Source organism: Rhinolophus sinicus, chromosome 8, assembly GCF_057876585.1.
Source record: "Rhinolophus sinicus isolate RSI-liver-muscle chromosome 8, RSI-T2T, whole genome shotgun sequence".
Taxonomy (NCBI): Eukaryota; Metazoa; Chordata; class Mammalia; order Chiroptera; family Rhinolophidae; genus Rhinolophus; species Rhinolophus sinicus.
The window spans coordinates 47235119-47247534 of NC_142508.1; the positions used below are offsets into that span (position 1 = coordinate 47235119).

Genomic DNA, 12416 nt, shown 5'->3' on the forward strand with positions numbered 1-12416 from the left:
AAGCTAAGAATGCAACTGATTTTTCTTTTCCCCTCAAGAATGTCCTTTTTACTATAAGAGCTCTCAATTTTTCTCTTTTCTTTGGAACACTCTGGATGTTACCCGGTAGTGTTTCTGGGTTGGAAAGCCCAAGTCCCTTGAATAAAATTTTGCCATTTTCAGTTTTAACAAAGCCTCCTGATTCATTTATGTTCGGTCACCTGGTCGACACTGCTAGCCTGGAACACAGCAAACCCCACAGAACTGTTGCCTTGCCTCTTTTCTCCAGAGCAGCACCCCCCTTCCCGGGCTGTCTCCTTGGCTCCATCCCGACCTCCCTCCTACTCATGGTCCCCACTAAACTAATGATCCTCTCAATCCCACATTAATTAAGTACCAAGTGGCTGCATCTGCTGGGTCCTCAGGCAGGTGCTGAGTCTGAGATGCTGCACCCACCTGTTCCTTACCCATCCTTATACCTGATTGTGTGCAGAGGCCCCGCTGCCTGCCTGGGACGGCACGTCCTCAGAAAAACTGAGGCTCATGGATTTGGGGTCTAGAGGGCAACTGGGTTCACAAGAGAGAATATGAATCAAGTCCAAGAATCTTTATTTCATGAACAAAACTATTTGTGTAAAGAGAGACGAGGCTGAATGGGCCCCTTTCTAAGTGGCCACAATCCAACGCTGGTGAAAGAAGGCGGGGTTGGGCCGGGCAAGAGTGCATCACAGGAGAGGGGACCCCAGGTCCAGCCAGAGGAAGCAGGAGGGGAAACGTCACTGAGGGTTGAAGTGAGCCCCAGAACCCCCTGCCCCAAACTGTTCCAGCCTATGACAACCCACTCTGGGCAAGGAGGGGCTGGGCCCCAGTAGTGCGTGTCTGAAGCGGCCAATGTGTGCAAATCAGCAAGAAGAAGGGGTGCAGAGCCACCACCCCACCTCACCGCCCCCCCTCCCCCGCAAACAGGCAGCAGAAGCAGGGGTGGGAGCAGCGTTAGTATTGCTTTACCCGTCATGCATGGTGAAGGTGGGTGAGGGGGCAGGAGGAAGAAGGCTGGATTAGGGGTGTGAGCCAAGTCCCCTGCCCTCTCCCACCCTGGCGGCTCCGCTGGCAGGACTCTGAGGCTGTGGAGGCCCAGGAATGGCCAACCCCCATTGGGGGCAGGCTGTGCCCAGATGTTCCCCACTAGGGCTGGCTCTTCCTTGAGGCGGAGCCCAGGGCCTAAAGGTGAGGAAAAGACAGGGGGATCAGGGACCTAGTGAGCTGACACCCTCCCAGGCCCACCAGCCCCTGCCCACCCACCCACCTTACCAGGGTTATTCGGCCACTTGGACGCCTGTACAGTTCTCTTTGCTTTCTGAGGTGATGGCCAGGTATTCCGAGCTGTGGGGGCAAAGGCCAGATGGACAATGACCCCATCATTAGTCTGGCCCACCCCCAGGAGACTGAAGAGGGTTGTGGTCTCTGCCCCAGGTACACAGGGCTCTGGAGTTAGAGAAGGGGTGGGAGGGTGGCTGTGAGCTGTACTCCTAGGGACCCACAAGAAGTGCAGGCTGGCCGCCTGGATTCCTGAGTCTGAGGTAGAGGGAACTGTGGCTCAGACTTCTGGGTCCTGGGGAGGAAAGGGGCTGGCGCTTGGACTCCAGTATCTTTGTGGGACAAGATGCTGGCCTGAACCCTGGGTCCTGAGAGCTGGGACCTGAGCATGGCCTTATCCCATCTCTGACAACAAATGACCCCACCCAGGGAGAACTGGCAGATGGCACCCTGGGTTGCTCCCTTGCCCCCTCCCCACTCAGTTCATGCTCCCCTTTGGGAAATCCTGGGTGTCCTGGGATGCCTTAACCCTCCTCACTGAACCCACTTACGCATTTTCTTGTGCAGCAGCCTCTGTAGCAGCAGCGATCTTCTTGTAGCAGTAAACCATCTCCGCCACAAGCCATATGGTCAACACCACGATGAGCACATACATCATGATCTCAGATACGATGGACGCCATGTCTCTGTTGGCTGCAGGGGCCAGGAGGGTTACGTGACAGCCGAGGCCAAGCTCAAGAGGTAGGACAGCCTGAGTGTGCCTCGACCTTGTTGTGCCAGCTTGGGCAAATGGCTCAACCTCGCTGGGCCTGGTCTGCAAATGGGAACGTGCTGCTTCCCTAAAGTCATAGCTGTTTCTGTGATTCTTAACCAGCTGAGGATGGACTCACCCTGCCTCCCTGTGTAACTCAAGGGTGCATCTGTGTCAGGCAAGTGGCTGTAGGTACCCAAGAACTATAGCTCTGCAACCAGAAGGCTCAGGTTCAAACCCCAGCTCTGCCACTTGTAACTGTGTGACTTTGGGCAAGTGACTCAGCCTCTCTGGGTCTGTTTCCCCAACTGTAAAAAGTTGATCATCACAATATCTCCTTCATGAGAGTGTTGTGAGAATTAAGTAAGCTTTAAAAATCCTTAGAATAGTGCTTGACTTATAGTGACAACTCAGTAAATGTTCGCTATTATTATTATTACTGTTATTATTGGGGCAGTACAGCATAGTAGCTAAGAGCAGGGGTTCTGTGGCCAGACTGCCAGGTTCAAATCCTGGCTCTGCCTCTTCGTAGGTGTGTGACCTTAGGCAAATGACTCCCCTTCTCTGGGCCTTGATTCCCCCTCTGCAAAATGGGGGTAATACTCATAACTTCTCACAGAGTTGCTGGGAAGAAGAAATGCCAGTTAACATCCCTCTCATGCTTGGATGCACTCACAGGCAGCACTGCCTAAGTGTTGGCTACTGGGAGCCGTTTTCCGGAAACCTCTATCCTTCTGCAGCATTGGCTCTTGCCACCACCAGTTTCCTTTCATTGAGCCTAAATTTAAACTGTTAACAGGAGAGCACTTAGCCAGGGAACCAGAGTTGAAGGCCACTGTGTCATCCTGGGCCAGATTTCGCAGGTGTCCACTCTGCATCTCCGGCCCCTCCTTCTGGCTGGCCAGGATCTCATCTTCCCTGCTGTCCCCACATGGTCTTCCTGTCAGTGGGCACTTACTGCTGCTCACCCATGCAGATGGCATCAATGCTTTCTGGGCCAGAGCAAGTGAGGGTGCAGGGCTGGATGCTTCTCCCCTACTTTTCCACAGGAGGAGCTGGGGACAGGTTCCGTACCTCATTCACTCATTGCTTCATTCGTTTTTCATTCACTCACTCAAAAGATCTCATGAATGCATCTCATGCAGTGAAAACATGCTCATAGCCAGGCTCTGTGCTGAGTTCTTTATCTAAGCATCCCTTGTCTCTTTAAAACAACCCCAAGTATAGAGACAGTCCTAGTTTCCCATGTCAGCTGACCGCAGGAAGTACACTGAGTTGGATATGTGTTGGATAAAGCTCACGTCATTGGAATTCTCAACCCTGCACCTGGAACTCAATGCCCAAACAGATTTAAGTAATCCGGTATCTCCTGCTCTCTGAATATGATAAGGACAGTGACAGGCTTGGCTCCGTAGCCCATTTCCAGACAAGGAAACTGAGGCGCAGAGAGGGGGAAGGTGCTAGGCAAGGATGCACAGCCAGAATTGCATTCAGAGCCAGGATTCAACTCCAACTATAAGTGACTACAGGGTCCGAGCTCTTGTCTGATCTGGAAAGCTTCCACAGCCAAAGAAAGACTAGGTAATAGCTGCTGTACAGCGAGTGCCATCTCCATCAACCCACACAGACATCTCAGGAGGTAAGACTGTGATTCACCTACATTACAGATGGGGAACTGAGGCAGAGAGGTCACAGAGAGGGTCAGAGGCACCTTCTCTGGGAGACCTTTGATTTCTTCAAAAACTCCCAGTCTTCCAAGAACTTCCCCTGCCTGCCCACACAGGCAGCCCCCAGACCTGAAGCCCCAGCCTGCACCTCTGCAGGCCGGACTTCTCACCAGCCTCAGACTGCTTCACCTCAAGACATTCTTCACTCATACTGGGTACATCGGAGGAAAGGAGTGAAGAAATAAAATGGAGTCACTGTAGTCAGGCTGCTAAATTACTAAAATCAAGTAGGCTGAGGCAAAGGAAATGATTCTATTTTTGCTTTATCTTTCCTGGGAACTTAAACTTTTTAAACTCCAGTTATGAATATATACATTTTTATCTCTCCAGTTATGAATATATATGTGTGTATATATATATATATACATATATATGTATGTATTCATTTTATATATATATAGAATTCTGCTAGGTCATTATATATACCGTGTTTCCCCGAAAATAAGACCTAGCTGGACCATCAGCTCTAATGCATCTTTTGGAGCAAAAGTTAACTTAAGACCCTATATTATATTATATTATATTATATTATATTATATTATATTATATTGTATTATATTATATTATACCGGGTCTTATGTTGTATTAAATTAAGACTGGGTCTTACATTAATTTTTGCTTCAAAAGACGCATTAGAGCTTATGGTCCGGCCAGGTCTTATTTTGGGGGAAACACAGTATATATGATCTTACGGATAACCCTCTGATTACTCTAAGGAGTTAGAAAGAATGTCCACGTGTCCAGACCGACTGACATCCATTATCTAGACCACCGGATACCTAGGAGATTATCATCTCGTTTTAATCCAGTGTCTATGAATACAAGACTGATTTCTCTCAAGAACACACTTTTTATTGTAAGAACGCTTAGCTTTTCTTTCTTCTTCAGAACACTATCCAAAATAGAATAAGCCCTCGTCCCCATTTGCCAGCCCCACTCCTGGTGGGGGACCCCAGGTGCTTCCTACCATCTTTTGCACCTGTGCCAGGCCAGTAAAGGTCTCACCAACAATACCCACTGTTCCTCCTTTGGAAATGACTCAGTTCCTTCCTTACCAGTTATTACCAGGAGGCAATATAGGCTGATGGGTAATGTTAAAACTGCAGTAGGACAGTGGGCTATAATAAAACAAGTGTATGGCATGGCTGACAATGCTAATACTACAATAACATGGGTGTGAAACAAATACTGTAATGTGATACGCAATGATAAAAAACTAGAGTACGGTAGGTGATGAATGTATTATACCGTGTTTCCCCGAAAATAAGACCTAGCCAGACAATCAGCTCTAATGTGTCTTTTGGAGCAAAAATTAATATAAGACCCAGTCTTATTTTACTATAATATAAAGACTGGGTATGATAATATAATATAATATAATATAATATAATATAATATAATATAATATAATATAATATAATATAATATAATATAATATAATATAATACCGGGTCTTATATTAATTTTTGCTCCAAAAGACGCATTAGAGCTGATTGTCCGGCTAGGTTGTATCTTCGGGGAAACACAGTATGTTGGTAATTTTAAAATAGCATAGTATACATCAAAGTATAAAATATTATAGTACAGTGGGCAATGTTAGAAAGGCAATACTATAATGTGGTATAGAAAACACTAGAGAATGGTGGATAATGCTGAAACCACAGGCTCTGGGAAGACAACATAAGGAGCTCTATATTATGGAACTGTTGTTAAGAACACAGGCCCTGGGAGGTATCGTAGATAATGTTTAAAAAGAGAGGCCCTACTGGGTCACGGGCATGCCTGAGCCCCAGCCTCCACCACAGCCTGAGCCAGGCCCAACCACAAGATGGAAAGACCCTGGGTGTCTGAAGGGCTCACAGAGCCTCCCTGGCCTCCTGCCTCTTCACCTCAGCACTGATTTGGGAGACAGGATTGACACGGATTTCATTAAGCCACAATATTTGGGGACGTCTGTCACGGCCATCCCACTTTGCCCCCACTCACACAGGTGGGGCTCCATCTTCTATGTATACGGGTGGCTACCCACCCAGCATCATGTCCTACACCAAAGAGTTGCTCAGACATGTCTCCTGCATTGAATTCTGCTAGGTCACTTGGATAATAAATATAAAAATGCTAATTATCAAAAGAAACCCACTGGCTCTGGCTGCCAGCAGAGGACAGTGAATCATGCCAAGAACAGGAAATGACAGTCACACAGGTTTGGTTGGCTTCCAATTCAGGTCCCAGCTCTGTGACCTTGGCCATATACTCTTACCTCCCTGAGTCTGGGCTTCCCCATCTGTAAAATAGGGCAGTAAGAACCGCAGCCCAGAGGGTCAGTGGAAGATTCACTAAGGGACTCCTATCTCAAGGGAAGGAAGGACAATGCATGTTGCCCATGATTAGGTGTGTGCTGCAGGCCCCAAGGGATGCCTTGCCACCGTTCTTTGGTGGCCCAAGTTCTGGGCTATCTCTCTGACTTTCTATGGGCCATAGAACCCAATTTATACCCATCAGAAGATGGTTCAGAGAAGAGGTCCAAGGCAGCTGAAGCCAAAATGATGAAACAGTTCAAAAACACTTTAGATCCTACTGTTTACTGTAGCCCCAGGCCTGCAGCGCTGGCCTTGCCTGAGAGCTTGTCAGAAATGAACCTTAGGCCCACCCAGCTCTGCCATCAGGATCTACACATTAGAAGACTCCCGGGGGGCTGTGTGCACAGACTGTGAGGAGCGCTACTCTAGGTGACACACTCATATCTCTTCCTCCACTGTGACAGAGGGAGGTAGGGCTCAGGCACTTGACAAGCAGAACTGCCACCATCACCCCCACATACAGAGGCCTTGCTGTGAGCCAGGCACGCCAGCAGCTGATACCCAAGCATATCACTCAATCCTCACAACCTCCCTGGAACATAGGAATGGTTCAACTAACACCTTGGAGGTAGATACTATTATCATCCTGTTTCCTACGGGACCCTTCAGCTCAGAGACAGGAACACACCTGCCAGAGGTCACACAGCACAGGCAGCAGAGGTTTTATACCCAGAATTTTCATGGGAGATGCCTGTTATGCCCCCTTCTGTGGGTTGAAGGGAAATGGAGGCAACAGCTGGCGCTGGAAAAAAGGTGCAGCTGCCCCTGCTGCCGTGGGCGGTTGGCTGGCCCAGAAGTGGAGCCAGCTTGTCCCTTACCTGCCATCTGTCCCTCCATCTGGCTGCCAGGGGGCAACAGGAACAAGGGGGCAGGCGGGGCCTGACTCACCTTTGTCCACCACCTCAAGGTGGATCTTTTTGACGACGGTGGTGTTGTGCTCGTAGTTCTCGAAGAAGAGCAGGCGGTAGACGTGGCACTCGTAGTCGCCCGAGTGGTTGTAGGTGACATTGGTGATGAAGATGGACAGATCCTGCAGGTCCTTGGTGCCCCGGCTGCCGTTCCACACTACACGGCCCTCAAAACGCTCGTCCTCCTCCAGCTGTAGCATCTCGTTCTCATACCGCAGGATCTGGGGGCAGCCAGTACAGGCTCACTGCCTGGGCCCATGTCCCCCACCTAGACCTCTATTCCATCCCTTGCTCTGACACACAGAGAGACAGATGGACACACACATGGGCTCAGGCACCATGACCTCAGGCAGGAAGGACACAGTGGGATGAAGATCACCCCTGGGCCTGCCCTAGACCCTGATTGTGCCCCGGGTCCTGAGACACACACACACATTCCTCATCATCCCTGAGCCCTCATTTGGACTTCCTGGCCTTCATTCTCTACAAGTCTGTCCTGGCCACCAGACAAACTCCTCATGCAGAGACAGAGGCAGCCTGACCCAGCCACTATACACCCCAATTCTCCAGCGGGCCCCAAAAGTGTATGGTGCCTCCTCAGATGTCATTAAAAATACACATAGTGTAAAGGAGGTCCAAAAAGTTCTGCTTCTCCTCCATGACGACCATCCGAGATGCTGTTGCTGGTACTACCTAGTTCTGATAACACTGACTTGTGCCAGCCATGGGCCAGAGGCATCAATTCCATCAGTCCTCACACAGACCTTTGAGCTAGAGACCATCACCACCCCATCTTTACACAGGAGAAAACTGAGGCTCGGACAGGCTCAGGGACTGGCTCAAGGTCACCAGCTGGTCAGTGGTGGAGCCGAAATTTGAATACAGGTCATCAATAATAGCACATTATTGAAAACAAACAACCCTTCCCTCGAATCCCACTCCCACTTGCACACTGACGTCCATCCTCCCACTTGCACACTGACGTCCATCCTCCCACTTGGACACCAACGTCCATCCTCCCACACCCAGGCTGGGCACCCACACACCTTAACAAAATCCTCAGTGCCCTTCTGGCGGAAGGTCCACTCTGTGAAGGTCTCAGCGGTGGTCTCACTGCGGCGCTTGCAGGAGATGCACAGAATTTTGAAGGCCATCCCGTACACAGCCTCGGTTTCTGAGTCCACCTCCACACAGCCCGCCCAGGCTGAGGACACTGCAGGGGCAGCAGGGCACTCATCACCCTAGGCCCTGCCAGGCTCGCTGGTTATTGGCCCTCGGGCCCCTTAGAAGCCATCTGTTTCCCCTCAATAAGGATAATGAATGGACAGAACCAGACACTGAGCCTGGCCCTGCCACTTGCTGCATGCCCTTGGCAGGTCACTCATCTTCTCTGAGTCTCAGTTTCCCTCTGTGAATGATGAGGGAAGCAATCATCTTTGCTTCTGGAGTTTGCTGAGCAGATTCCATAAGTTAGGTAAGACCCCAGCAGGGGGCTGGCACACAGAAGGCCCCCGATCAATAAGGCTGTTACTGGGGTAAGTATGAATAACTCCAAGTCTGTGCTACCCAAGTACCCCTTCCGCAGAAGGCCACTTGTCTGAGGTACTGCAGCATCTAGGTGGTGGGTCTAGAACTCCTGCTGCATTATAAGTTCAAGGTGGCAAAGTCATTTCCACCATTATTGTTCTGCAAAACCAGGCAGTCTGGGGACACATGGGTTGGGAGAAGGCAAGACCTTAGAGGGGACGATGAGCACTGGAACCAGGGCAGACCCACACTCCAACCCTGCTCCCCAGTCCCACAAGTCCCTGTGTCATCCACCCCCACTCCAACTTCTGCCTCTGTTCCCAGGCTTCCACCTCCGATCAGCCTGTCAAAACTCACCAAGCCTTTCCCTGCCTCAGGGCCTTTGTAACTCCACTGGATACCAGTCCCTTTGGGTCCCTCCTCCACATTCTTACCTGCCACCTCCTTCCTGCCCCCCAAAGCTCACTAGCCAATGCTGTGTCTCTCCAGCTCCAGCTCTGGGTCTTTTTCTTTGTCCCCGAGTCTCTTCCTTTATTAATTTTGGGGGCTTCTGTCCTCCTCCTCTGTTGTCTCTTTCCCTCTCCCGGAGCATATCTGTCTCTGTCTCCCTCTCTTTATATTTCGTAGGGGTCTCTCTGAAGGTCCCACCACTTTGTATCCTCTTTGCAGGTTCAGACACCCTCTCCCTGTATGGGTCTCTCTCTCCACCTTTCCCTGTCCCCTTTTACACTCCATTTATCTGTGAGTCTACCAGTGTCTATCTCTGCTTCTCTCAAGTTTCTCTCTGCAGCTCAGATTAACTCTCTGTCCTCAACCCCTCTCTTTCTGGCAAACTCAGTGCCTCTCCTATCTCCGAGCCCTTTCCTTCCAACTCCCCAGGCTCCCAGAGGAGCACTCAGGAGTACTCCGGGTCCTTCTGCGTCTCTCACCCCTTCCCTCCCGTCACCATTTCTCCCAGCCTCTCCTTCTCTCTTGTCCCACTCACCGAGCACCACCTCCCTCCTTCCTCCCCCCGCCTCCCCGCCCCCCCTCGCGCCTCCCGCGGCTGTGGGTGTCACATTGCAGCCTGCGGGGTTCCGAGAGCAGCTGACTCCGCGTTTCCTCGCCCCCGGCTGAGCGCCCGCAGCCGCGAAGCTGTGCCAGCCGGGCCCCCGCCGGCTCTGGCCCACCCGCACTTCCACCGCCCCTCCAGACCCGCGCGCACAACTTCTGAAGGGACTCAGCGGGGCCGGGGGATGGGCGAGGGCGGCCCTCGCCCCGCTCTCCCGGGTCCCGAGCACGAACCCGCCGCCCGGCGGTACCCTGCTGTGTCCCCCGCCGCGCGTCCCCTGCGTACTCACCCAACGCTGCCCCGACCACGAAAGCCAGCAGTGTCTCCATGACTGCTCTGCGCGCGCTGCGACCCCGTTCCCGGCCGCCGGTATTAATAGCGGGGCGAGAGGCGGCGGGACCCAGCGGCGGTTAGAATGTCCCCGGAGCGCGCGGGCGCAGCAGCTGCGGCTCTGGGACCGGCGAGGGGGGAGGAAAGGGGGGGCGCGGCCCCCCCGCTCCGGTTACCGCCGGGGGCCCAGCCCCGGGGCCCGGCGTCCGGGCATCCCCGCCGCGCGGGCGGCAGCCGCTACCCTGGCTGCTGCGCGGGCGCACGCAGCGGGGCGCATCCACCAGACGCCCCGACCCCGGCCCCCTCCGGCTCTGGCTCTCCCGCGCGGGCAGCGCTCTCCTGCGCACTGCAGCGGCGGTGGCGGTGGCGGCGGCCCGGGAAGGAGGAGGGAGAGGGAGAGGGCGGGATGAATCACCGCGGGGGGAGGGCGCGGCCGCCCAGCCTTTGCCGCAGCGGCCCGGGAGGCGCCCGCTGCACCGGCCTCTCCCGGTGGCGCAGGGACCGCGGCTTACGGGCATGGGCACATGGTCTGGGTGTCCGACCTCTCCAGACGCTGGGGACCCTCAGCATCAGAATCTGGGAAAGGTCACCCCCAGAGTCACAAGGGAGTTGAGAGGGGGGTTTGGGGTACAGGGCTTCAGACTTCAAATTATAGAAGAGAGATCATGCTCAATGGGATTAGGGGTACTTGCTGGGACCTCCAAGTGACCTCCCGCTCATATCCCTGGCATCGGGGGAACCCAAGTGGGCATGGAGGGGAGGTGTCAGGCTACCGTTACTGATAATACTCCAGACCCCTCCCAAGCAGGAGGGACACCGTGGATCCAAACCAGACAGGCTGCCCTGGGGGGTTGGGTGCCATCTTTCAGGAGGAGGGCTCTTCTTGATGCCGCCTCCTCGTCTCTGATGTCATCTTCTACTCCTCTCTGCCCCCACTCCCAGCTGGCTGTCCAGGTCCCTGCTGTTCCCAACACACCAAACCCATTTCTGCCTCAGGACCTTTGTCCTTGTTCTTCCCTCTGCCTGGACCCTTCTTCTGCAGGTGACCAAAGAGCTCACTCCAGCTCCTACGGCAGCTCTTGGCTTCAATGTCACCTTTGGTCTTCTGTTCATTCCAGGGAAACTGTTTCCCGGTCCTTTACTTGACCTCCTTTACTTGCTTCAGATTTTTTTTTTTCCCCACAGCAGTTGTCACCAGACATTATACTCTTCCTTTATATAGTTTCTCTGTTCACTGCCTGTCCCTCCAACCCTGGAACATAAACGCCCCCAAGGTGACGACATCGTCCTGTGCACCAGTGTCTCCAGCATCTTAAACTGTGCCTGGTACATTGTAGGTTTCACACTTGTACGGATGAATAAATGCCAGTGCTAGAGCCCTTGTGATATGCTGAATCCTCGTCTACCTCCCTAAACAGTTGCAGCAAGTTCTATTATCCCCATTTCACAGAATAGGAAAACTGAGGCCGAGTCATTCCCTTGCCTAGGGTCATGCCCCTGGACTCAGGTGAAATACTATCCTGTGATGGCAGGTGGCCTGTCTTATCAGTAGGTTTTGCCAAATGAAGAGGATGGGGGAGGGGGCTCTGGGCTATCAGATCTCCGGCAGGGGTTGCTGTTCAGGTCTGGGCCACCAGGTCTGGGTGAAGTTCCAGAATCCCCCTGGCCTAGCCCTGCCAGGCAAGAGGAACCAGGGAGTGGGGCAGGCCTAGGGCAGAGATACAGGAAGCCAGGGATACCAGACACCATTGTGGTCTGGGCCTCTGTGCCAGCACCTCCTGGGCTGTGAAACTCCTCTGCAGAAAATAACTTTCTTGCTGTTCTGAGCCCTCCCTCTGGCAGGGGTGGCAGGCAGAAGCACAATGGGGACAGGCCTCCGGCACCAGTCAGGGGTACCTCCTGACAGCCCCACAAGCTGATGTTCCCTGAGCACCTGCTATGGACTTGGTGCTGCTCTATGCACTTTACTCACATTAACTCATCTAATTCTCCCTACAAGGTAAGTATTACCATTATGCCTACTTTACAGGTATGGGAAACTGAGGCTCAGGGTGGGTAATTTGCCATGCCCACACAGCTACAGGATTGGAGAGGCTGGCTCTGCTCTTCACCACCTGTGGTCCATCCTGCCTTTATCCAACCTCTCATCCAGTCCTCTGCCCCAAGCCATCAACTACGAAGATTCTTACAGCCGGTGACATATAGAAAGTCTCTATCCCTCACTCACTGTGGAACCAGCACAGGGTTTGAGAGGACAGATCTAGATTCTACCCAGATCACGGACTTCGTGTCTAAGCCTATTTCCTCATCAGTAACACGGGTCCAGATGGCCTCAACCTGAATGGACCGTTGTGGGGTCCTGAAGGGATTAGGACCTCGCATCTAAATATAGAGCCACCAGGGGCCAGGCCTATAGCCCTTGCCTCCCTGCTGAGGGGCCTCAGGCATGTACTATTGTCTCCATCT

The 12416-nt window shown here is 52.7% G+C and overlaps 1 protein-coding gene across 1 annotated transcript; it reads right to left on the reverse strand.

Moving 5' to 3' along the window:
• Positions 1-571: 571 nt before the first annotated feature.
• SCN1B (sodium voltage-gated channel beta subunit 1) lies at positions 572-10293 on the reverse strand. The gene is made up of 6 exons (XM_074315840.2): positions 9910-10293; positions 8089-8255; positions 7023-7263; positions 1848-1989; positions 1291-1362; positions 572-1200 (listed from the first exon to the last, which is right to left on the reverse strand). The coding sequence occupies exons 1-5, from the start codon at positions 9947-9949 to the stop codon at positions 1296-1298; spliced, it is 657 nt and encodes a 218-aa protein (XP_074171941.1). The 5' UTR covers positions 9950-10293; the 3' UTR covers positions 572-1200; positions 1291-1295.
• Between the last annotated feature and the right edge of the window lie 2123 nt (positions 10294-12416).